Below are 26,956 nucleotides of genomic sequence, written 5' to 3' on the forward strand. Positions count from 1 at the left end.
ACAACAGATTATGAAAAGCAACACCGAAGCTGTCCACAAGAAGGGACAGAACAGATTCTATTTCTTGAGGAAGCTTAGCTCCTGCAAAGAAGAACGGACAACCCTGCAAACCCTCTACAGAACCTAGTGATCAAACAATAAAATATGTTCAATCAGAGGCTTCTTCAGCTCTATCCCAATAAGCACTAGTTCAGAAGGCTATTCTTGTCTACTGCAATAACCTTTTACAACTACTTTTGTAAAATTTTCCTCTTTGGGCTTGTACGTATTATTCAATTCAGATACATTTTAAGTAAATTAAAAGCACAAGTACAAATAGAAAAATCAACATATGGTTCACAAACAGCTGGCACATTGGTTTCTATATCACTGAGGATCTTTTGACATGCTACAAATAACCAAGCTGATGAAGATCATGCAAGTCTGGGGCTCTACAGTGTGAATACTCACAGATATGACTTACTGGGACATTTCAGTCAAACTTAAACCATTATAAACACACTTGTTGCTCTTTCTGCTGTGGAAAAAAACCCTCTCTGCACCCACAGGGAACTCATGGTCAAAAAGAGAATGAAGTACAAAAGTAAAGTGTATTGCATGCATGTATGTGATGGCATTTGCAGTCACCACATCAAAGCAGTTAATCTTGAGAGATTTTCTGGCAAATACGGAGGTGTATACTAAAAGCAAATGAAGTAATTTACACACATCTGCTTTAGCTTACTTACCTTTGTCAGACTGTATAGTCCGTGCCTAAAAACAACAGAACTAACAGGTGTCTTGTTTTACCATCTCTGCTTGTGTAAGCCTCCACAGGTTTATAATATCAGTCGTTATGTTGGAACTATTCAGAGTAATTAGTCTTAATAATATGACTATGAACATTTATCTCAAAAAGGATACTTTTTTACTCAAGTTTTTTTCTATTTCACTTGGATTGAGGATTATAGAATTTATTTTTGTTTATTTTTGCTTTTTGTTTCTGTAAATCGTGAGTCCGATCATCTGCCTGAGATCAAATCCTCCATAAAATGTACAAAAACAATATGAGGGACATTCATCTTCTTGTGGGCTGGATTAATTTTAGAAGCACGATGACAAACAACAAAGTGACTTCAAATTATTCGCAGTGGCCCCTCCAGGAGAAGAAGATTGATCCTGTCAGTAAACTGGCAAAGACACAGTAAATGTGTTTCCCATATGGATGAAATCACGTATGTACCATATGCAGTTTGACTGATAACCTGAACAGAAACTACAGAATCAAGACTGTTTTCTTTCAACAAGGATCAAATTGGATCAAAGGCAGAAAAACGCCGAATAGGCAACATGATGCGTGGCACCAACAGATGGAGAGGTGTGAAACCAGTGGCCAAACAGCTGACTGACTGACCACATTCAGGCACAAAATCACTGCGAGAGCGGGAGCTCTGGTGGGAAATTTCCACCCTCTGAATAAACAAACAAACAACCAGTTTCCTCCCTCACTCAGCAGGATAGCAACTTCAAAACTGCCTGGATGGAGCAAACTTATGAAGGGAACTGGCATTCCTTCCTCATTAAACACCTTTCAGAGTAGAAAAAGAAGAAATGTACTTCTGAATTTAAGAGGTCTGATTGGTGATGGACCTGGTGGATGGATTAGATTGGGTGTGAAAGAGGCAGTGATCTTATATAAAGAATGAATAAATAAAATGAATATCTCATCCAGATAACACATGATTGTTTCACCTGAGTGAAAAAGGAAAGTAAACCCTCTTTCAATTCTGAAGTTTTACTTTCAGGGCAAAATAAGGTTAGACTGCCCACAAGCTGCTCGATGTGATTGGCCATCCCCGCTGTCACTTCATCTGGTTGTAAACAGCACCATCCATCCATTTTCTATACCCGCTTAATCCGTCGGTTGGGTTGCTGGGGTATCATCCTGGTCATCGGGTGAGAGGCAGGGTACACCCTGGACAGGTCGCCAGTCCATCACAGGGCCACACAGAGACAGACAACCATAGACCCCAATTAACCTAACATGCCCCAGCCAAAACCTGGAACCGTCTTGCTGTGAGGCAACAGTGCTAACCACCACACCACTGTGCAGCCCATAAACAGCACCAGGACTTGCAAATCTGGTCTGCTAGTTGCCGAGGAGTCCCCGTTACTCTGCCACTGTAAGTTCGGCGTTTGTTTTGCCTGTGTCACGTCAGCTAGAAGGATTGTAATATCAGAGGTTTCATTTACAATAACATTTGAATCGGTGTGTGTATGTGTGTTTGCATTAGGCACAACCAGGATGTCTAAAAAAAGAAAATAAGAGACTTCTTTAGAAGTCAAAGTCAAAGAAATGGGTTACACACATCCTGCAACACCTTTACTGGCTCCCAATAAAGCAGCATATTCTCACCAACAAACTTGTAAAGTGTCTTTGAGTTTTATTGAAAGTGCTGATAAATAAAATGTATCGTTATTACTGTTATCATTGAGTGTGCCTACAAAGCACCAGCAACACCCATCCACAGCCTTTACAACCAGTGAAACCAAAAAGGGAACAGTAAACTTAAAAGTAGCAAAAGACAATTAGAAGAACTATTAGAAAACACAGTGAACTGAAAAAGTTAGATTTTATTAAAAATACTTGTGCCTAATCAAAAATACATGATCCCAAACACAGCAGCAGATCTACAACAGAATGTCTGAAAAAGAAAATAATCGAGGTGTTGCAATGGTCCAGTCAAAGTCCAGAGCTGAAGCAACATAAAGAAGAGTGGCCAAAAATTCTCTTCAGCATTGTGAGAGACTGATAACGTCATAGAGAAAATGATTACTTCAGGTTATTACTGCAAGAGGTGGTTCTACAGGCTACTGAAGCATGGGATTGATGTCGTTCTTCACAAACTTCTTCTATAATTTGGTTTGATTTTATATTAATTAAAAAATTACACTGCGTAATATATTATGTGTCATTGTTTATCCTTTTTTTTCTATTTTGACCTGACATTTAAAACCTTGGAACTGAAAGAGGGTGGACTTTCCTCCACTGTCTGTACTCCTCAGCTGAAGTGTTATTTCTTACTTCATTAGAGTCATTAATAAAAGCAGGAGTCAGACACATACAGAAAGAATGGAATGATGGAATTATCTTCTATGGAGCTCATACAGTTAGTGGGGTTAACAATGTAGATAAGTATTAAATTAATTGGAGCCTGTGGAGTCAAACAAGTCAGGGCCATGTATGACGTAAAGCTCATACAGAATCATACAGATCCAAAAACATTTGATTCCTTTATTGACTCAGATGACAGGTTGTTCAGAGACAGGCAGCATTTCTAACTTGAACAGGGGCTGTGATGAAATCACAAAACTGCATGAACTCAGCCAAACTGCTATGAAATCACAGTAAAAACATCCTGCAGTTTTTAAGGTCCACTGCTGAGAGGTAATGATGAGGTAAGTGGATTGTTGCTCATTTGCCTTGGCTTTGCCATGCAAACAAAGGCTTTTCATAGATGAGTAAAGCTCAAGCTTAAACAGCAGAACAGATTTGCAAATATCCCTCATTACTCACAAATCTTAGACAACTGTTGAGGTATTTTATCGTTGGCTCTTGGGGTGAGTCCTGATGTAGAGAAATCTATCGACAGGTACAGCACTCATACTGCTGTCTACATACCACAGTCATGGCTTAAAGCCTTCCAGTGACCCTATCATCCCTAGTGAGATACGATTATACACAATAACGAGAGGAAATGCAGGTTACTCTTTCAGCACAATAAAAAAAAGAGCCTTAAAAAAAGTGCATGTGCTTGCAGCATGGTGTGCAGCGTGGTGTGGCCCTCCGCTGCAGAGCGGCCTGTCCGCCCTCACACAACGTGCTCAAACAACACTTCAAAGGCGGTCATATGATGGCCACAACATCAAAGGGACCGTGAGTAAGAGCGAACCAACTGAGTGGGCGTGCCAGGCATACGCGCTCTCAGGGTGTGAGACCGACGCCCCGAGAGGAGCACCATCCAAGGATAACAACGATTGGCCGGCGGGAGTGAGAGGCACGGGTGGGCAGGGAGGGGGAGGAGGGGAAGACTTTAAATAAAAGCCCTCTTCACCCGAAGCCCATCAGAACCTGAACCAACAACAAGTCCTTGACGCCACGCAAAAAGAGATTTAACTCCTTTTTACGCGTAGAAGAGCGCGTGTGCTGGACAAGCTGCGCATAAGTTTCTCATATGAATTGGAACTGTGTGAGCAATCGGGAGGAATTTGAAGCAGCTGCCAATCTCCCAGTGCACCATGGAGATCAATTATCTGCGGTTATTCGGCCCATCGTGCGTAAGTGATCGCTTCCAGGGAGCTTCCGTGCACTTTCAAAGGATTTTCCGTCTCTCCATCTGCTCTTAAGACATGCTGTGTTATATTCACACCCTTCCCACGCACGTTTTCCAGTAACTAGTAGAAATGCGGGGCCATTGTGTGGGGAGAAGCTCGGCCGGACTGTCCGTGGTGCGCTCCTGCGTGCTGCTGCTCTTCATTCAATTGAGCGCACCGCTCGAAGCGAGGAGAGTGCGAGGCGGTCGGGCGCAAACTCGGCGGGTGCAGCAGCAGCAGCAGCAGCAGCAGGCTCAGGCATACAGGGAGCTGGTGGATGGACCAGAGAGCTTCCCGTTAGACTTCACAGCCGTGGAGAACAATATGGACAGTTTCATGGTGCAGATTAAGAATTTAGCGCAGTCACTGTATCCGTGCTCTGCGCAAAAGCTGGACCAAGACATGAAGCTGCACTTCTTGAAGAATGTATCTGTGACTTGCAATGACGGATCACCTGCAGGGTAAGTGCGCACCTGAAACTTCTTAACAGCTTTTCTAAGAGCTCGAAAAATCACGTTATTAACGCTTATGCGGGGAATCAAAGCTACACCGTAAGGACTGCACTCTGTTGCACCAAACATTCAGTCTGTGGTGGTTTCGTTCCCTGCCCCTCATTACCCTGTCATTCCGGATGTGACCAAAATGGATCAAAGGACCAGATCAGAGGAAACGCAGAACAGAGACCATGAGCGCTCCCGTTATTGAGACATAAATGTCCACGCTGATGAACTTTTAAATCGTGCAGGGCACAAAATTAGAATAACAAGACAGGCAATTAAAGTTTTTAGAGTACTGAAAGTCTATTTCCCTTCTGGATAGAATAGAAAATCACATAGAAAATGACATTTCTCATTTTTGCATCAGTTTGCTCAGTTTTGCCATTTGCAAAAAAGACGTGCAATTTTGTTTTTATCTAATTATTGGATGTTATAATTTCCATGAACAATATGACATCAGGCTGTTTTTTTATCAGCATTTTGAAGGTGAATAAAGAAGCTTTAGTCTAAAGTGCTGGACCAAGTTAACAAAGTCTTTTAGTTCCATTTTGAGTTTATTTATGTTATAGCATAGCCCCCCACCCCCACCCCCCTGTCTGATGATAGTTGAATACTGTGCCTGTAAATGACGGGGTCATTTCCATACGTCACCCAAGCTGTCAAACCTTGGAGTGTGAGTGTTGCCTTTGCAATATGTGGAGAAAAACAAAAACATATTAGAGCTTTAAAAGTCTTTACAAGCTCCTGCCGAGAGGTTTAGTTGAGCATCAGAGCCAAATCTTTCAAGTCAGGATCAAAGTTTGCATCCCCAGTGCGGGGTTTGCATTTCGAAGCGCGTGTATGCACAAACACTTTAACTGTGATTTTCTCGCGGTGTTCTCCTGCAGGTATTACATAAAGCAGTCGAAAGGCAGCAGGAGGTGGCTGCTGTTCTTGGAAGGTGAGGATGAAACAGCGCAAATCAAACTGCAGTTCAGGGGAGCCTGTTAACGAGTGTGTGTGTGTTTCCTGCAGGTGGATGGTACTGCTTCAACAGACAGACCTGTGACAGCAGATATGAAACGATGAGGAGACTTATGAGCTCCACCAAGTGGCCACAAACCAGAAAAGGTGCGGTTTCTACACTGCGTCCGACATGGAGGTTCTGTGCACACACCCACAGAGCTTTTGCTAACCTCAGTCGGGGTAAAAAAAATCTCTGAATGATGAGATTCATAGACGTGTTTGAGTTTCCTCTTTAGCTGAGTTTGCATTAATCTTTAAAAGTCAAACTTTCAGGGAAACCCTTGTTTGTTTGCGACCCTCCCTCCACCGCCTTTCCTGTGTATAATTTATGCTGGTGGCCAGAGCAGCAGCCGCAGAGCTCTTCAGCACCTCCAGCATGTATTTGCCAACCACAGCAGGGAGAGTTTATGACTTCTTTGCCCGAGGGGAAACAGATTCATGACCACACATGAAAACACTTGGCATCATCAAGGATTATGAATTCTAACACATAACCTAAAGCCCTGTAATAGGTCTTATATTTTTTTGGGTCAAGAACATGTCCAACACCTTGTTTGTTTCATCCATCTTCTCTGTTTTCACAGGAACTGGAATTTTGTCTCCACAGCCAGAGGAAAACCCTCACTGGTGGAACGCCAACATGGTGTAAGAACTTGTGCCGCCTTTTCTCATCATAGTTAATCCATTCAGGAGTCCTTCTTTTCCCTTTTTCTGTGTTGTGTATGGCTGCACAAATCTAACATCTCTGTGAAAACAACTCATGGAAATCAGACTATTTGAGTTGGAAAAAAAAGGTGATAATCCAAAGTAGAGTATATTCCATTTCTTGATTTCCCCTATGTGATGCATTTACCAATGATACAACTGTAGTAGTGTTAAAACTAGCACGACTTGTGCAAGTGTATACTTTTTACACTCTATCTATTAAGCAGTTACATCATACTGACCTTAACTTTTAATGTTTTGTATTTGAAGGGGGATTTGTTGTGTAATATCTGCTTTTCATCATTCTATAGACAGTTATGTCCCCGCAGTGAGTCTAGAGACCTATAAATATAAATAAAGACCATCTTCTCCTAATTTTTTCCTATTTTCAATGAGTAACAATGTGTCTCTGAGAGTGCTATTCAGGTGTGAAGCCCTTAGATGTCAAATGGGGATAAGAACTGGTTAATTTTGGCGAATATATATGTGGCCTCTAAAAATTCCAAATGAGAAGCTGCAGCCCATCATTATTTCCTTGTTGGAGCTGCTTCTCAGTCTCTCTCCACAGTTTGTAAGATATGACTTATTGATTGATTCTGGCTTCTGAGGAATCAATAAAACAGTGAGACGCTGTGGCTCGGACTTTGAAAGCACTTTTCTTTGCTTGTGTTCAGTCAACAGTCACACAGCCAGTCTACCTTTCAAATCTGTTGGCATCAGCAAACCTACACAAATAAAGATTTGATTCCAGGTGGTTTGTGTGCATTTTCTTTGGCTGCTAACAGTGTTGTGGTCTCCGTCTCCTGCAGGTTCATCCCTTACTGCTCCAGCGATGTGTGGAGTGGAGCCACCCCAAAGACAGATCACAGTAAGATGCACTAGAGCAGATTAATAGCTGTGTGAGCTTGTGGACCTGACTTTGGTCTTGACTTTGTCCACATGCGGCTGTCTGAAGAGCAACATTATATTTCTGATCATTTAAGAGTGAAGGTTGAGAGAACTTGAGTAGAATCATTTGTATACCTATGAGACTGGATTGTACCAAGACACAGATCTGGGAAAGGACATCTTGGTTTCTTAGTAAAACATTACAGAAAGACAATCACTGACTCCACCAATCTGGCCAAACAAAAGTCCTTCTTTATTTGACAAGTGCATGACTTGGCCCTCTGGACCCCTCGCCCAATGACAACTGGGATAGGCTCCAGACCCCCGCAACCCTAAATTGGATTAAGCGGGTATAGAAAATAGATGGATGGATGAAAACCCCATGGGAATTTGCTTAAAGGTCCCTGAATTACTCTCAAAGCATAAGAGACTAAATGCTTTTATATGATAAAAAAAGAGTGAATAATTGTCCAGATGTGAATGTATAAAATGATCTGAGCATCCAGTCATTTATACCAACCTCATAGTCGAACATGGTGATGGCAGCATCATCCTGTGGGGATGTTTTTATGACAGAAACCAGGTTAATTTAAGAATAGAAGGAGCTTTGGATGTAGAAAACTAAAGAGCACTCCAGAAAACCTCTCCTGTAGTGGTTAGGATCTCAGGCTGTGGTGAAAGCTTACACTCAGTTCAGGTGTGTCACCGACCTCCAACCAGCAGGTCGGTGGTTCAATACCCTGCTCCTCCATGTGTCGAAGAGTCTTAGGACAAGACGTGCCCTCACGTTTTAACATATATTATAAGAAGCGCTGTATGAGTGTTTGATGCTGTTCTAAATGTAACCAAAGCACAACACCAGGAAATTAAAGGAGAGCCTGTAGGAAAACCCTGAAAGAAACCAGATTCCAGACCTGAACCAAGTAAAGCAGCTTCTCAGCTAACCTGGTTTAACCTGAACGTTTCTGCCAAGAGGAATGGGATCAATCCCAAGAAGACTTAAGGCTGCCATGGCTACCCGAAGGTTCCTTCACCCAGTTATTACAGGTGGCTGTAGCTCAGGAGGAAGCGCAGTCGTCTGCCAATTGGAAGGTCGGCCTCCCCTGGCCAAACGTCAAAGCGTCCCTGGGCAGGACATTGAACCTCTCGTTGCCTACTGATGCATGTATGAATATGTATGATAGAGAAGAAAGTTAAATGTGTACAGTGTACATTTACCATTTGATCAATAAAAAAAATGAACAGATACTTGGATAAATGAGATATTTCCCCCTCTAAGTTATTGTGAGGAACTGTGAGTGAGTTGAGGATAACAAACATGTAAAAGGTCTTAAAACATTTAATCTGTGTTGTGTATTTGTCTCTTTTTTAGGAAAAAAAAAAAAATCATCACCAAGTTTGTAAGTTTTTAACAAGCGTATAAGCTTATAATGATGGTATTTATATTCTCAGGCGATTATGCATTCATGGGCTCCCTGATCATTAAAGAGGTGGTGAATGAGCTCCTGACAAAAGGTTTGCAGAACGCCAAGGTTCTGCTTCTGGCCGGCAGCAGGTCAGTTTAGCAAGAGCGTGTTTTATCCATTTCAGTGGTCCAGTTGCTCCCTCTTATTACCCTCTTCCTGTCACCAGTGCGGGTGGTACTGGTGTCCTGCTGAACGTGGACCACGTCGCAGAGCAGCTGGAGTCACGGGGCTACAGGGCGGTGCAGGTCAGGGGCCTGGCTGACTCCGGGTGGTTTCTGGACAACAAACAGTACAAATTCACCGACTGCCTGGATACCATCAGCTGTGCCCCCACTGAGTCCATAAAGAGAGGCATCAGGTAGGACAAAGGTGGCGTTAAATAAGAGAGAGGCAGTAAGAAGGATGCAGGAGAGATGTTGGGAAGTGGTTTTACTTTGTGCAGGTACTGGGGAGGACTGGTGCCAGAAAGCTGCAGACAGGCTCACGTGGGAGAGGAGTGGAACTGTTTCTTTGGATATAAAGTCTACTCAACGTTAAAAAGTGAGCTTCTCAAAAATGCCAACGTAATGAGCAGCAGCCACAGAGGCTGTTGGGTTGTTTGAAGTCTGATCTGTGGGTCGTCCCGTCCACCCTGCAGGCCCAGTGTTCGTGGTGCAGTGGCTGTTTGATGAAGCTCAGCTGACGGTCGACAACATCCACCTGACCGGACAGCCCGTCCACGAGGGCCAGTGGAGGTACATCAAGAACCTGGGACAGGAGCTGAGGAGCACGCTCCGTGACGTACCGTAAGACTGAAACACGCTCACACCCACCTCCCAGATAAAATGACTGTAACTGGTTCATAAGTGTGTTTCCACCGGCAGGGCCATGTTTGCTCCTGCATGTCTTTCCCATGAACTCATTACTCGCACGTAAGTAAATAAAATGTTCTAACAGCACCTTTCTTTCTTCAAGACATATCTTGTACCAATATCTTGGATATTCAAAGAAGTTTGAAATTAAACCACGCAACTTAACCTGTACATACGATCTATAAAGGAACAAATTTGATCATTTCTCCATGCAGTCTCTTCATAAAACAGTTAAGATGATAATGCTTTATTAAATAAATATTCTGCACATTATTTTCCTGTCATCTTTTCTCCGTATTTTGTGTTATAACAGCTGCTTAGTGTCCAAGTTTCCTTTGTTATTTTTCATCTGCACCTTTATCACTCTGCAGATACTGGATGGACATCCAGGTGAAAGGCACCTCTCTGCCCCGAGCCCTTCACTGCTGGGACCGCAGCCTCCAAGGCAACGTCCACATCAACAGCAGCCACGGCTACCACAGCCACCAAAAGCACAAGGTGGCTCCTGCGAGAGGATGTCCCACGCATCTGATCGACAGCTGCCCGTGGCCGCACTGCAACCCCTCCTGCCCGACCATCAGAGACCAGCTGACAGGACAAGAGATGAGCGTGATCCAGTTCCTGAAGCACTTGGGCTTTGACGTGCAGAAGATTGCTCAGCAGCAGGGGATGGACCCCAGGAAGCTGCTGGGCATGCTCAATAACGGAAGCTGAGCTGCATTTTAGAGAAAGAACTGCTGTCGTATTTGCTGGAGGGCACTCTGGACGAGAATCTGGATTTCAGAGGAAGGAACATCAGATGCTTCTTCTTCTATCAACATTAAACACTCTCAGAGACAGAAACTGAGTAACTTGTTGACGTCGTTGAGTCAAATAAAATCAAACCAGAGCTTTTTTTAAATACAATATATGGGATCAAAATAAGATACACAGGCATCTATTACTCTGAGAACTGTGAGTTCCTGTTTATATATTCACAGTAATATGTACTGTATGATGGTTTTCTACAGTAGTCTTTAGGGTTTTGATGGAGTGAAAAGACCTTCCAGTTTGAGGTGAAAAGGACTGTAGTTCTGCAGAAACTCTAAAAATCCCATTTAGAAGTCCATCCACGGTGCTGCCGTCTCCACCCAACCCGTCGCTGCTTTCTCTCTTTTCGGAAGTGATAATTATTTAATGGGTAATATTTACTAATAAAAAGGGTTATTGTTACATTCTTCGGGCCAAGGTAAAGTGCTTTATTTATTTTTCTACTGAAAACACTTTATATATTTAGTTATCATCTAACACAGTTAATCACCATGACAACCACCAATTTTACTTGCATACAAAAAAGAAACCCTTCCTATTTGTTTATGCCCATGTTGTTTTAGGTTGTAAAAGAACAAACCCACACACTTATTTCTGGTAATAATGAATACAAATAGACACTGGTATAATAAAACATAATTTACTTAGAAAACAGTGATAGTTATCACCCTAAAATAATTGAGAAAGAAGTACATTTACAGTAATAAAACACACCCACATGATCCAAAGTTCACCTATGACATACATACTAATAAAATATTTGTATTAAAACATAAAAACTGTTGGTTCACAGTTTGTGTGAAAGTGCTTTTTCAGGATAAAGGCTGAAATCTGCTACACTGCCCATTTAGTTACGTCCAGAATCAGGTGGATGCTGCTCAGTTAGCCTCCTAAAACCCACAGGTTTTCAGATCTCTTCATATCTTGTGCCACATAAACTCGGTCTTTCCTTGAGTTTCTAACAGCCTCACAAAGAACACTGTCTGACTTCACTTTGTTCAAACAGTTCATCTATCAGAAGTGTTCTGTACAGCAGACAGCTTTGTTCCTTCCCTCTATAAATACTTGTTACTAACATTGAGAAAAATTCTGCTTCCACCACTGCATGATGCTTCTGATTTCTTGTCTTTTTCCTGTTATTATTCCAGTTATAAAGGTTGAAGATTCCTCAGAAGCTCAGAGAATTGAGGAGATATGTCTCCTGGAAGTTGAACTGCCTTAATACGCAGAGTCCTGGAGAATGAGAACAGAGGAAGTAAGCAGCAGCCATGATGTGTATTACAGGAAACTGTGACTTTGATGCTCTTTTGCTCGTCTTCACAACCCGTCACACGTTCAAAGACCGACCTGACTTGCGAGTCTTCTTGCGGGTGTTCGTCTCTGCTCGTGGATGGACTGAAGTCGAGTGATGAGGAACTTTTTATCTTCACCTTCCTGAGCAGAGAGATGACAAGGAGGCGAACAGAGTTCATCAAAAAGCATCAGAGAGTTTGGAAAGCATTTATTTTCACTTAAGAACATCTGGATCTGCCTTACAGTTTTTATAGGTCTTTATAAACAGCTCGACTGAAAACAGAGTTGTGCCTGTAGAACAAACGATGTCTTACGTTTTCTATCTGCTCCTGCAATAAACTGATGATCTTTCTTTGACCGTCGACCACCTGACTGTAGAAGTAGATGATGATCCTGGAAAGAAAACACACGAGAGATCATTACATCCAAAGCCTGACATGACAACGCTGTCCACAACAATACCACAGCGTCACAGTAATGAACCGCTTCTTAAAACAGTTAATGATCTGCTCTAACCCCGGACCACCCTTAGCAGCGATGTTAACGTGTGTGTGCTCACAGAAAAATGCCGGCTCCCACAAACAGGAAAAAAGGATGTTCCACCAGGAAGGTGTGAGCCCTGGCCAGCAGGGACAGGTTCGGATTATCTTTTTCCAGTTCAGCCACCCAGTGTTTTCCTGCCTCGAACATCGTTTTGCGGTTGCGGAACGGGCCGCACGAAGTCGATGGAGTGATGCTGAGAACGAGAGACACGTGTTAAAACTACGTAAAAGAAAACAAAACAGCTGAATGACGTCACGGTTAATAAACCTATTTCTTATTCTGTGTGTTTACTTAAACGATCCAAACCAGTTGGAAGAGCTACAGCAAGCGACTCTGTTACCTGATCAAAGTGGCAGATCTCTGAGTGCAATGATACACCTCAGTTTGAGAAGAAACTTTAACATCTCTTCCCTTTTTAAGTGTCTTCAGTTGTGTTAATTTCACATGTCAATACCACCCAAAAACACTATAATTCTATGTGATTACATTTGTTTTTATTCACTGCTTCCCTTGTGGTGATATAAATCCAGGCATAAAGTCAGATTATGAAGACTTTCCCTCCATTTGAGGAGAAAAAGGTGTTCCCCACGATCCAATTGCTTATATTTCAGGATTTTCAGTTAGGTATAGACTATTTACTACAGTCGCGGAAGAGTTTGAGTAGTGACAACCGTCATGCCAACATGCGATAATCAGCAGGACTACAGACGGTTCTCTACCACATTTACAGTCTTATTGGTCTGTTGTGAGACTATGTTGCACAAGAAAACCTGCATGTGTGCGAGTACCTCCACATGGTGTATGTGACACACACAGAGGCGCTGAGGAATGAGGGGAAGCAGAGGAGAGTGATGAAGATGGTGGTCATCTGGCTGACTCTGTACGGTCTCCTGGGAGACTGACAGTTCATCATCACGCTGCTCTGTGGGGAGAATGAACACAGGCTGGTGTCAGTTTGAAACCACTGTGTGTTAAAACTTTAGTCAAGAATGAACTGTTGGCTCAAGATAACCAAGATTGCATTTTGGAGATAAGAACACATGCTGAACAGTTTATACAACACATACTGTATCACTCCAGAACTGACAGCAATGAAAACAAATCCAGGGTCAAAGGAGATAAATTTCTGAAGCAGTGCAACAGCCTGGATGTTTCACTAGATTAAACATGAACAAAAGAGTACATTTAAGTTTAACTTTAACTACCATCTTGATGTAGAAGAGCAGCAATAGTTTCAGTATTTGCACGGCAGGTAGGAGGGGAGTGAAGAGAACACCCAGCCTGGAAATAAAAACCCAACAAAGGCATTGTCATCACCAGAAAACAGTCACAATGATTTGACTTTACTTTTTGTGATTGTGTGTATATCTTAACAGCATGTTGTGTACCAGGCTAATGTCTGTCCATAGATGAGGTCCAGGACGTTTCTGGGAATATCAAACACTGGTTTCCTTCTTCTCTTCAGGACTTTCTCTGAGAACAATCTGCAAACAGCAAGAGAATTAAAAGGAGAATCAGCTTTAAAGTCACCAAAGATCACAACTATACAGGACCTTCTAGCTGGACTTTTATCCAAATGTATCATAAATTTAAAGTTTTATCAGATCCTTTTCCTTTAACCTTCATTTGTAAACCACAGGCTCAAATATTCCAACCAGTAGTTTATATTTGGAAACGATAAGTGCTTGATATGTGCATAAAAACTGCTCGATGGAAACACACCTCCAAAGGAACTCTCCAAACAAGGCATCCAACAGAGTAAAGATGAAGTCCATGAGTAGGAAGCGATAAAGCTCCTGACCAACAAAACTCTCCCAGCACTGAGTTCAAATCAGACAGAACAAAGTCAGCTTTTAAACAAGCGAAGGCTTGTATTCCTCGCAGCTGCAACACACGTGTTCGCCTCATCTCTGAAGTTACCTTAAGTCCGATGCTGTGGGGGTCAGCGGCCACCCGACCCAGCCAGTGGTAGCACAGAACTGCAAGCACACTCACTTTCAGCAACAAGTTCCTGCAAAACAAGGGCAGCAACAAAGACGATGACAACCCGACCCATCCGTCCTGCATCAGCCCTGTTCGACAAAAAACAACTGCTCTGCTCGTACCGGCCAAGAGCGACGTATGTGCGCACAGAGGGAGAGTCGTAGGCCTCCATCCAAGCCACAAGGTTGAACAGGCCGGGCAACAGCTGGTTGATGAGGGACACCACTACAGGCAGGGCCAAAAGCCTGGCCTCCCTCACTGCGGAGCACTTGGTAATATTAACGTTTTGCTTCAGGTCCTGTTGAGGGAAGAGTGAGACCCACAGACAGATAAGTTCCTCCTCTGAATGCAACTGCTGGTTGTCTGTCCTGCTGTCTTCAAACTGTCACAAAATGACTGCTTACAATGTTAAAATGTTAGTGTTTTTTCTCCCAGCCGTCAGTAAAAGCTTGCTGATGGGAACTGTTACATTTCTCTCTGTAACACCGTTAAGTCTTGAACGTAATAAAAAGTAAAGTTGAGAAGACGTATGTCAACATTTGGTGCTGACCAATAGACAGAAATGAATTCTACTGGCTTGACACCAAGACTTTTTATCTGAAACTACCACTAGAGGTCACCAGTGAAGAGTGAATTTTCCCATTAAATGGTGGAAACTCATAAATCAGCAGTTTGTGAGATAAGTAATCTTTGATTTCCTTAAATATAGCAGTAGGAATGATGCTGATGTGCATGAGAAACATACAGACTAATGACTACAATAGAAAGTAAAACAAACCACTCAGCCTCACATAGTGCATAAATTCAGAGAAGTAGTAGATGGCAATCACACAGCCAGTGATGCCTGCGATGCAGATCGCCCACGCCAGGCCATGAACCATCAGCCACCAAAACTTCTGGCACTTTGTGTTCGAGACGCTTTTATGATTCACCTCTGCCAACAACTCCTGAGAGGAAGGGAAAGAGTTAAAGACGGGAAAAGAATGAGTTTGATCATCACATTCCTGCCTGCCAATTATGTGATAGAAAAGAAAACAAAGAGGAAGGAAGGACGTGTTTTTGTACACTTGGCTGTCTGAATGAGTGTGTTTACATGTACCTTGAGCTGCGTGCAGATATTTTCAGACATGAGTTTGACCGAGTTGCTCTTGATGACTTTGAAGTCCCAGGAGCAGAAGGCTTTTACTGCCAAGATATTCTGAGAATTGTCAATTCTGAAGCTCTGACTTAACGACTTTGACATGCTGTTGGGAAATAAGATGCAAACATGACACACGTCTATGATGAAGCAGACCCAAGGATAGTAAATACCTACTTAAACCAGTTTTATAATCTCTCAAAGGAAAACAAAAATTACCTGTACACAAGGATGATGCACGTGATGAAGAAGGCCATTCCTATTGTGAAGAAATAGGCTAGCGGCATGTTGTAAGAGAGGTGCTTTGTTGTGCAGTCCAGGCTGGTTGAATTAGTGACGAAGACATTCTCCCCTCCACCTTTATCACTGCAGCTCTTATTCAATATGTAGTTAGAGTAGTATCCATAATACATCAGCGTGTCATCGAAAAAGCGCTGAAACAGAAAGAGGCGGGACAGGTGACAGGTTTTACATTCAGTTCTTCTTTTTACAAAGAGCATTAATATGTGCCAACGCTGTGTTAAATCCACCATAGCCAGATAAAAATAGAACAAACAACCAAACCTAGAAAGAGTAAATGTAAAGACATCAAAACTTTCTACTGACAGGTTTTAAGAATCTCCACTCTGAAACTCTGAACTGTGACCCATTTTTAAAATAACAAGTGGAAAAATGTAGTCAGGCTACATGTCACCATCTGTTTTCATGGTTTCTGTTCTGGTTAGAGGACATACTTTAGTTAAAACCATTACTTCCTGTTCTTGTTTTAAACCTGGATTCATTTTGCTAATCGCCACCACCTGCCTTTTGTTTGCTGTTTGCTCCTTCAGTATAAACGCTCCTTAGTTTCCTTTGTCCATCGCCAGACCCTTGTTGTCATTATTTTCTTCATCGGTCAGCCCTTCAAAGTTCAGCTCATTGCTCTTTTGCTGCTGTAAGTCCTGCTTCAGCCATGGATCACAAAACTACACTAGAGGATTTAAAGTTCAACATAAGACTAGCTAAGTTGCACAGCTGGCTTCAGACTAGTTGAGATGCCACCAAAACTTGCCTTTTTTTTGCCCAGGTGTAAGATTTCATCAAATTAATCTGATCATTAGATGAGGGCCTCAGAAGAAGCTCCAGAAGTTTCAAAGAGCTTTGTGAAGCATGTAGGAAAGTGCAGTGATGAAAACATGGTTTAAAAAAAACAAAAAGGCCCACTCTGCCGCACAGTGTTTGGTTTGTTTCTTCTGCTTAGCTAATGAGCTAACAGGCCAATGTGAGGCAACTCCGAGGAGGAGCACTGTTAACAGTCTCTTGGACCATCTTGATCTTAGATTACCACACGCAGACACCTCGGCATTGTTTTGAAGCATCACAACATTTATTTCAGTCCAGAGGTTTATCAAATTTTCACCTAGATCTTGCACTGATGACGGGCTTCATAAAGTCTTCTCCAGGACATCCTAAAAAAATCTCAACGGGGTTAAAGACTGGACTTTAACCCTCACCTCCGGTGTTCCTCACCTCCGGTCCTCAGGAGGTCACTGATATGCACTGATATGCAAGCCCGTTATTGCCAAGTCAGTTTGACCCAGGGTTGTTGAAGCAGGAAAATGTGAAACATTCAGGTCAGTGGCCCTCGAGGAACAGGGTAGAGCCCTGGTTCGGACCCTGTGGTGTCCAATCTACGTGTGAAAATGATGTTTCCTGCTCCCTGAACCACTCTTTCACAAGTTGAGCCCAATGACTCCTGACATTGACATCATTGAAAAAAATGGGCAGTCAGCACATAGTTTTGCTGCTGCACGACCTGACCAACTGAGATAACATCAGATCATAACCCTGCCCTGACAGGCTTGTACTGTTGGCAGTAGCCATAATGCAGCACTTCCCCTGATGCTCCCGTCACTCAGGAACAGCTTAAATGTCAACTCAACAGTCCACAAAAGCTTCTCTCTTTGATCCAGAGTCCAATCTCTGTGCTCCCCAGCAAACTGAAGCCTTATTTTTAATTACCTTCAAAAAACAAAGCCTGTTGTTTTACTCACTCTGTTCGTGTTGAAATGCTCTTACTTTCATGATATAAATTTGTTGCGAGTTGATTGTCCTTTCGATCACAATCCCTCAACACACAATCTCCTTAGTTGTTTTGCATCTTTCCAACAACCACAGGAAGTCCCTCTAAGATGGTTGTTTGAGTCCTGAGAAGCCAGTCAAACATCAGTTGTTGCACCACTCACTTCAGTGGAAGGCTCGTAACGTTTTGCTTAGTTAAACCCAGGTGGCAACTTTCTGCTTTTTTTTGGCCAGGCGGTGTAATGTTACTGAAACTTAACAGTTACTCTTTTCACAGTATTCTACACCAATGTGAACCAGTTATTGTACTTCTCCCAAAAGACCCCCACAGGTCTACACACTGGAACTTTAAAGATGGTTTCATCACTGGAAAGTCCACTTAAAGAGTTTAAGCTTATGACTACATCAAGGAAGTAGTGAGAGCAGTGAAACACTGAAGCCTCACTGCGTTTGAGGCGGTGTTAAAACCACGTGGCACCACAGCACACAGCTTACCGCGCCGGTGAGGAGCTCCAATCCCAAGAAGGAGCATCTTTCTGCAGGCTGCGCTGGAGGATGCATTGCCTGAGGCAGCACCAAGAAGGCACCCGTAACCAGGGACAGAAAGACGTTGAAGAAGAGCAGTTTCTTGAGGAACAAGAAGTATGAGAGGACTCCAGTACCGAAACGCCCACTCACTCTCTTGAGCGCCACTTGCCACAGCTGGAGGGAGTGGAGGAAGGACAACCAGCTGTACCAACTCTGTCTCACAGCCTGGAGAGAGATAACAAGGGAGAGCAGGTGGAAAATAATTAAAATCACTGTAGCAGTTGCAAGGCAAAGTACACCTGTTTGTGGTTTTGTGAGTCAAAAGTCATAAATGCTTGGGCAACAGAGCAATTAAAAGGCTTGATAGCAACACCCACAGGAAAACAGAAACCCCTGCTGACACCATAGCAGCTTTAGAGAAGAATGAATCGTGCCGTCTTCTGTGTGTGTTCAAATGTCCCATTTTCATCAGATAATACCACCAGTATCAGCAGTTGTACATGGGCTCATAAAAAGAAAATTGCACATTGTTTTTATATTATTATTATATACAGTGGTTATTGCACATTAAGTACTGTTAATTTACATGATCAACATTAATTCAGAATTCACATGATGTTCACAGCACACCTTCAGTAAACGTCAAACAATGTCTAAAAACTAGGACAGCTGTGAAGACTTTAATGTCCAAAGGTCTAAAACTAATAAAAGACAGCGTGGTTACAAAGACTACACTATTCATATGTTACAGCGACTACAAAGAATACGTAAAAGTGTCTTGGGATACGTTTCAAACTGCTCTCTTGATTAAATAGTTCACACCAGAATCATTTCAGTACCTGGGAGTGCTGCTGAAAGCTCCTGCAGTTTTGTTTTGCAATAAATCATCAAAATCTTAGCAAAAGTACTTTTCCCCACCATAAAAACCCGACACAAACACCCACAATCCTCTAAACATCCTGAAAACATACCGTCTAATCACTGCTCAGTTTTTTCTCCAAATCAATATGATCCAAAACTAATTTTCTGAGTTGCTGTGATTTGATAAGCTCCCACGTTGTGCTACTAACTTTTAAAAAGGCTAAAAAAGTGGCCGTAAAAACTTTTTATCTCACTTATCAATAAACACAGAGGGCAATTGTTTTGACTCATTCTGCTGATTAAAGGGGAAACCTAGACCTTATTTCTCATTCACTCCGGTAAGGACGTCCATCGTACTCAAAGTTGTCATCCACATCATCAAAATCTAATAAATATCCTGTCATGTTGCACAAAACTATCAGCAGCAAACTACGTGTGAAGTTAGCCGACTGTCACAGAGCACGGAGTAAATAAGCTGTGCTGCAGCAGCGTGTGTCGATGACGTCATCCCAGTAGACGAGTGTGTAGAAAGCCCTCTATAAGCCCCCCGATAGCCGCCAATAACAACAACACAGCAGCTATGAGCTAATAGTACGCGTTCATTCATTCATTCGTCTTAAAGTATTGGTGAAATAAAGACAGATAATGCCTTATTTAGAGGCTGTATAGTCAATGCCCCGTTCACTCCGTTATATGGATATACACGGATCTCGAGTAATCTAAATATCTTCCGAAGGACGCCGACTTTCACCAAACTGTTCTCGGTGAGTAGATAAATGTATTTCATGCCAGAAATAAGGTCGAGGTTTAAAAATACTGGCGTTCCCCTTTAAGAACAGATTCAAAAGACTCCTGAGGTGAGCGTGCTTTACCAACTCCTGTTTCTGTGTCGTCTGTTGTTAACGGAAGTAAAAACAGAAACGGTATCTTGAAACGTTGCCAGCAATAAGGGGACACAGTTCCTTAAAGAAACAAGTTGAAGAACACCATGATGTTGCTGGAAGTTTAACCAACTTACTATGATGACGTAAAATTTGAGCCGACTCCAACAGGGAAGCTTACTGGCAGAAAACGTGTGTTTTTCCTTTTGTAAAGCCAACCTCCTGTGTGGAGAAACAAAGAACCGAAACTCAGACAGATGCATTAAACCAACATCATCTAAACAGGAGGCTGTTGTAATTACCTGAGTTCACACTTCTCGGCCACACTCAGAGGCATCTCTCGGAGCATCCTCACTCTGTCACCCACGGACAGGTTCTGCAGGTTATTCACCAAGCGCTCCCTCTTACTCACTGTAATACACGCAACAGCAATGTTTACACAACAAACGGATCAGAACGCTCCGAGCTTCTATTTTGAAGGTTTGATCACCACCAGAGATTAGACTGCTTAGACAAACTCCTCACTCTCTGTGCCCTCTGCGTCTGTAGTGTCTGCCTCCATGCCGTAGCCTCGTATGCTCGGTCTGGCAGAGTGAGAGAAGTCTCGGATGGCCGGTCTGCTCTGCCTGCGTCTCCGAAGTTGCATGGTCCTGTTGTAGTACTGAGAGATGATGGCTCCCCTGCTTCGGCCTGGCAGAGAAAAAGGATCAGCGCCACTTACACCCAACTTTTTCTTCTGAACACTCTTGAATAGTGTTTGAATAAGTCAAATTGAAAGAAAAATCAGTTAGAATCAATATTATTATAATTATTATAATATTACATGGGAGCAAATTGTAACACGTGACTTCTTGACATCCTTGATATTTTGTAAGTTAAACACGAAAGATAAACTGTTTTTGCAATTTGTGTTTTAGAGTCTTAAATAAAAGCAAATAAACCATGTAGCAAATCATAAAAAAATCTGCTGAAGCACCTGACCTGCCACAGACAGGAAATTGACAAATTGTTTCGTCTACGCTCAACATGTGCACTCAAGCACCAGCCTAAGTGGTTTCATAGCACTAACCTATGCTGATGTACCATCTCCTTTTACTTGTGGCACAACAGAGCTCCTTCAGCCAAAACAACTGAGTGTACAAACCGTATTTGTTTTCAGACTTCATGTACAATTCTCAGGAACAGTAATGTGAACCACGTTGTTTTTTTACAGGATGAAGACCTTGACATATTCAAGTGATCACAAAGTACTTCAATGGAAAAACTGCCAGCTCTTATAAAATCATTTCATAGCAAAAAGAATAATTCTACCCTCTAAGAGTATGCTGAGTCACTGCAGCTGAGTCAAGATGTTAGCGGAAAGGGATGCAATCTTTATCAATCAGCAGCTTTCACTTGCAGCAAGCAAAGTCTGAGCAGTTTGTTCTTTTTTTTGGCAAGGCACACAGTGATAGTGTCAAGAGATTTTTAAATATACTACAGTAAATTCTGGCTTTATTTCACCTATACTCACCAATGGTGCGACTGGGCATGGAGGAAAGGACCTTCAAGGTAGCCGAGGACCAGCGCTCAGCAATGAGGGGGTCACTTTGTCTTTCGTCACTCTCCAGTCTCAAGTCACTTTGTCCCCTCTTCCGACCCCCAAACTCACGATCAGGGCTCGACAGATGCGCCACACTGTCTGTTGAAAAATATTTCTTTAGCTATACGACTCGACATTTTAATCAGAAACATGACCAATTGTGCTCTGAAGTAGAGAAATAACATCAGAAAATGTCAGTAATAACAATGATGTGAACATTGTCGTGCATTTAGCTCAGCTGGGACATGTAATTAGCACAATTTATGCATTTAAACTCATTCAGATTTAAAGAGAATATCATCCCATTTTGAGCATGGAAAGAAATAAGACAAGATGATGTTAATGCATTCAGATCCTGCTCTTTATCACAAATGAACATATTTTAGCTTTTATGCAACAAATTGATCACACACAGAGACCGTGTTTTCTCAGGCCAGTTACCTCGACCCTCTTCTTCCAGCGTTCTTTGCAGCTGCTGCAGCTCAAAGGCATCAGATAATTCTTCATTGTGACTCTGCTCTGCGATCAGTTGGTTGAACGAGTCATGAACACCCTCTTCATCTGCTGGGCTCCTAACACAGAGACACATAGGCAAAAGAACTGATTAAAATGCAAGAAATAGGCTAGATCTATAGGCATGTTTCAGTGTTCCATCTTACTACGGCAAGAGGGGTAAAAATACAGGAGAGAAAGTCCAGTTCCCTTTGACATCTGAGTAGATGACACAGGAAGTAAACACACACACTCAAACATGGGCTCACCCAAACATGAAGCTTTTCTATGAGGACAATGAACTGGAGATTAGCAGCTGGTTACACTGTGAGAAAACAAAAGTATGCATGAAAGCTCTGGGACAGAGTACATTATGTTCCGCCTTCCTGTTTAATCCTCCCCTCTCTCACGTCCTGTATGTTAAGTTATGTTCACTAATCTGACAGCTACATGATAAACAAAGCACTCCAACTAAAAGTGGAAAAAGATGAAACAACAGAGAGGCCTGTGATAAGACTTACTCCAGTCCAGCTTCTGTGAGGGGGTGGTTCAGGTCAAAGTTAACGTTTCGAGCCATTCTTCCTCTCCTCCGACTGTTTCGATCTGTGCAGCTGTCAGCCTCGCTGTCGACCAATCACGGAGGGATCACACCCTCACCTGCTCAGACCTGCACTCCACTCCCACCATGGTGTTTAAGTTTGTGCCTGAGGGAGGTGGGGGAAAGACAGGGGAGGCGGGGTAATGAGTGTGTCAAAGGAGGAAGGAAAAATGCCAGCACACTTCCTTGGAATTTGAGCGCTCTTATCATGTCACTGCTTGTCCTAGATGGTTTTTAAACTTCACATCAAGGAAACAAACACTGAACATTTTTCAGCCTTGGGTCCGATTTACACTTTGCATGACTATGAAATCTAAATCTTCATAAGATATGTAGATGTGCAAACATCCAAGGAACTCATTGGTAGTTTACACCATCAAACATCAACTCGCATCACTTGCTGGATGCTCTCAGTTCTCCGTGGGCTTCACAATAAGCATGAGGTGACAATGACTCATGGAGCTGACTTGTCATGAGGTATTATGTCACGCTGCTCAGACTTATCAGAGCGCTATTGTGATGAGAACCACAGCCAGAGTCACTGCTGAAATGAATATTCATGTGACAGACTGAATGATGCATTGTCATATTATGACATTAGAGTATGTCAAACCAGATTTAGACAATGTTTTTTGTGCCTTTTCACAAATGCAAACCAGCTTCTTATGAGGTTTAATCAAAGACCCTGAGGGGAAATGACCCGTTTCATCAATGAATAACCAAAGATAAATTCCACAAATCCAGATAATCTTTAGTGATCAATAAAAACCTCTTTACAAGATCTATTAAACAATACTTTGGCAAATGGAAACCCTGTGGCTGACACAACAAACAGCTATAACTCCTGTTCTTTGGACATTTTATTCGACTATAAAAAAGATTATCTGAAAATATACACACACTTTACAGTTAGGAAGTGCCACACACGATGGAATATACAGCCAATTGTTTCCTTATATTAGGAGGAAACAATACATATTCACACTGATTGATCACTTTTTTTAGTTTCAGAGCTTGTGAGGGTATGAGATGACGTATGATCTCAAAACTGAATCTTTGTTTACATTCTGTAAGCTCTCTTTTTAATATCTTTGCATTTATATGAATATTATGGGTAAATATTTTAGATTTTCTTTTAATTTCTTTAAAGACAGATGTGCAATACCAGGGAATTACTTCAAATAATACGTCAAATTACTATCAAATAGCAGTTTAAGATGCTAAACTGGTGTAACTACTAAGCAGATACAAATATTGGTTTCTGTGAAGTTCTGTGAACAGCCACAAACACTGGATCCACTTCCTGTTTACATGTATTAGAGTAGCTCCAAGCAGTTAAGGTGTGGCTTCACCAAGGACTTTGCATATTTCACATGAAAACATTTGATCATTTTCAGGGTCTGCTGAGGTTTTAATACTCTTTGGTACAAGGGAATGTGCTACATGGCTTTACAGAGACACAGTAATTAAACTGGGTTCAGCTCAATGTCGAAAAGACCTTTAAAGTGCTCAAAGTCAGATAGAAAATCCCCACAAAGTGAAATATTGCTCAACCACCATGAAGGAATGTTTTTCCTAGTAAGCACAGTACGGGATCCACTCATGCTTGCTGCAAATATATAATAATATGCCTTTTAAATGGGACTGTGTACTGCCTGGGCAGCTACATGCTGTAAGTGTACAGCGTAATCTTTGCACATAAGAGAATGTGCAGAAAACTTACTGTAAGAGGAGACGGAGACCGTCTGGGGTGGAGGTCTTTCTGATTTTAGTCCAGAATGAATATAATCCATGCAGCGCAGATGAAGCATCGCCCAGCCCTGAATACTGCCGAACACATGGACTGAATGACCGAATGGCTCAAAAATGCCCCTCTATCACCATCACCCTTAATCTTCTTTTCCATTTTCTCTTTCCAGGCGCGGTTAAAACAATGTACAGCACACATGTCCCTCAAGCATACTTTTCTCATTACCCAAGTTTAGCAGGATCGTGTTACACTTTCCTTATGCGTTCATTTTCTATAACATATGTTAAACCGATCTTCTTTTGTGCAACTTTACTGCATCACTGCATAGCTGTAGTTACTCTTTACACATTTTTTTTTAAATGTACGTGTTTACTAGTACTGAAGCGGATCTCTGAGACTGTTCAGCAAGGGAAGGATATTGTGGGAGTGGGACAAAAACCCAAAGCAACTTGAAGTGGGTCAGAGTTGAGCTGCTCTCTTGCCAAATTAAATATACTGGACAGAACGAGGGGGCAGAAGAATACAGACAAGTTCAATATAAGTTTAAGTTGGCTTCAAAAGATTAACCATAGCAAAAATAAAGACAAAAACATACCGAAGAGCAATTAATCAATGAAGACACCGCAGCCCACAAATCAAAGACTTCCTAACATTGCAAAAATGGTTGGTTTGTTTCCTTCAAGGACAAAAGGAGGTTATTAGTAGATAGGAGGGTTAAGCACAGCTGTAATGAGCACAGCTGGATGGCATCAGCTCCCACAGTGCAGAGAAAAGCCGACACAGGTAGTAGGGGAGCACAAATATATGGTCAACATGGCAACAGGGAAACTTGCATTTCAAAACCCTGGTATTTAAGGTCCAGCATCACAGTTTGCTGTGGGAGTAGAGGGATTATGTAGACCTGCAGTTTTGTGTTCGGAAACCAGGCAAACAATAGAAAACCTCTGCATGCAGTTAAAACAGTTGTGCTGCTTCTAAACGGTGGGGCATGCAAATGTGCACACAAATACACTTCTCATACTTAAGCTCCCCTCATCACCCACATTCATAACAGTGGAGGCAAAAATATAGGTTTACTGCTGGCTTCTGCACAGACTGGACAAAAGATGTGGCAAAAAATATCCACCGCTCTTGAAAGTTCAGGGAGACACAAAAGGACTCCTGCTGCTACAACCAGCCACCCTGTCGTTGCACAATACACCAGGAAAGCCCGTTCACCCGACTGTGAATCTGTGAACACTTCTCTGCCTGACGCGACCACCCCTCAGAGCCAAAAGGGGCAAACTCATACAACCTGTTCAAGGCTGACTTATTTCGGGGTGCTGTTTGTTTTAGTTGTCGACTAGCTTAAACACCGACTAACGACCAACGGCTCCCTCCAAGCAAAATCTGTTAATAAGTTTAATTAAACCAAGAACAGTTTAGATACCTCACAGTTGAGAGTGAATAAAGTAGGAGAAGGTCAAATAAAGCGAAACAATGGTTAAACTGTTGACTTTGCTCACTTACCCGTTCGGTAACTTGACAGACCAGCTGAACCAGACTCGTTGCTCACCAGTTAGTCAGTCAGTCAAAATAGTGATCCGCACTCTCAGCTAAGCAGCGGGGACAAACCATTCCCGGATTTACTTTTAAATCGCAGATGATTAAAGCGAAACATTAAACTTTTTGTTAAAGTAGTTAAACTCGCGTGTTAAATCCACACTTACTCTATAATGTGATATGATTTTGAAAATATCTCAACATGAACCTATACTGACATCGATGTAACATATAGGTCACCCCCAACAGCTGGTACTCTTGGTTCAGTCCTATTGAAGCTCATCGACTTTTGTTCAAACTCACAAACGACACTTTAAATGACCTTTACATTGTAAGTCTACATTCAAAGTTTTATTACTTAAACAAATAACAAACGACACTGTGACTTTGCAAACCAAAACGCCCAACTGGCTCTTCTTTCTCTTGAGTTCCCGTCTCAAACCGTACATCTCTTTTAAACACACATCCCCAGTGTTGATAGACTGAAATGACGTTCAGTTAACTCATACTGAGTGTTATACCAGCCAATAACTATGTGTCATATTTAGCTGCCAATAACTGTATTTATAGGAAGCTTTTTAGGAGAGATGTCTGTAAGAAAAGCACATCAACATGATGAACAGTAACTACATTCCGTTATAAATGTCCTTTTTTCCTTAGCTCTTAATGATACAAAACATAAAATACAAGACATTCATTTAAAAGAAACAAGGACATGAAAAAAACATACTAAATAAAATAATCTAGTAATTTTTAATGAATTTATGACAAATGTTGACATTTAAGTCAAATTTAAGTCACAAGGTACCAGATATCAACACAGGGGCAGTTACTCACTGCATATACAATCTGTATCACACATAGGTTTCAAGTCCTGAAGACCAAACTGTATAAAAGAAAGACATTATGCCCACAGAAGCAATATAGGTGTTTGTGTTATCTTTGGTAAATGCTATTTCCTCCATGTCAACTCATCTTCCATCTTTCTAAAACAATATGAACAAGGTACAATATTGTAAAGGTTATTTTTCCATCCAGTGCATTTAGTTTACAAGGTCCCTCCATTCTGAGTTAGTAAAATTATTAATTTGAATAGATTTCTTGTTGTTTTAAAATAATTAAGTAACTT

General features: G+C 41.9%; 2 protein-coding genes across 4 annotated transcripts; one reads left to right on the top strand and one right to left on the bottom strand.

Moving 5' to 3' along the window:
* Nucleotides 1-4,127: 4,127 nt before the first annotated feature.
* Nucleotides 4,128-11,354, top strand: notum1b (notum, palmitoleoyl-protein carboxylesterase b). Its single transcript, XM_072384330.1, has 11 exons — nucleotides 4,128-4,814; nucleotides 5,738-5,790; nucleotides 5,865-5,960; nucleotides 6,440-6,500; nucleotides 7,370-7,428; nucleotides 8,901-9,003; nucleotides 9,081-9,272; nucleotides 9,357-9,454; nucleotides 9,552-9,699; nucleotides 9,778-9,825; nucleotides 10,137-11,354. The coding sequence occupies exons 1-11, from the start codon at nucleotides 4,444-4,446 to the stop codon at nucleotides 10,477-10,479; spliced, it is 1,572 nt and encodes a 523-aa protein (XP_072240431.1). The 5' UTR covers nucleotides 4,128-4,443; the 3' UTR covers nucleotides 10,480-11,354.
* On the bottom strand, nucleotides 11,200-25,862 carry tmc6b (transmembrane channel-like 6b). Of its 3 annotated transcripts, none has more exons than XM_072384327.1 (21): nucleotides 25,795-25,862; nucleotides 22,459-22,641; nucleotides 21,887-22,017; nucleotides 21,377-21,544; nucleotides 20,389-20,553; nucleotides 20,166-20,274; nucleotides 20,001-20,085; nucleotides 18,089-18,346; nucleotides 15,752-15,966; nucleotides 15,494-15,638; nucleotides 15,186-15,341; nucleotides 14,517-14,692; nucleotides 14,332-14,422; nucleotides 14,134-14,231; nucleotides 13,800-13,895; nucleotides 13,617-13,692; nucleotides 13,200-13,333; nucleotides 12,428-12,604; nucleotides 12,183-12,261; nucleotides 11,923-12,009; nucleotides 11,200-11,808 (listed from the first exon to the last, which is right to left on the bottom strand). In XM_072384327.1, exons 2-21 carry the CDS (start codon nucleotides 22,512-22,514, stop codon nucleotides 11,794-11,796), a joined length of 2,517 nt encoding a protein of 838 aa, XP_072240428.1. In that variant the 5' UTR covers nucleotides 22,515-22,641; nucleotides 25,795-25,862; the 3' UTR covers nucleotides 11,200-11,793. The 3 variants fall into 3 exon arrangements, with proteins under 3 accessions (XP_072240428.1, XP_072240430.1, XP_072240429.1); XM_072384329.1 differs by lacking the exon at nucleotides 25,795-25,862 and adding an exon at nucleotides 24,881-24,944; XM_072384328.1 differs by lacking the exon at nucleotides 25,795-25,862 and adding an exon at nucleotides 24,259-24,361.
* Nucleotides 25,863-26,956: the final 1,094 nt, after the last annotated feature.

The sequence above is a fragment of the Leuresthes tenuis genome, unplaced genomic scaffold, assembly GCF_036924035.1.
Source record: "Leuresthes tenuis unplaced genomic scaffold, fLeuTen1.0.hap1 SCAF_4, whole genome shotgun sequence".
Classification (NCBI taxonomy): Eukaryota; Metazoa; Chordata; class Actinopteri; order Atheriniformes; family Atherinopsidae; genus Leuresthes; species Leuresthes tenuis.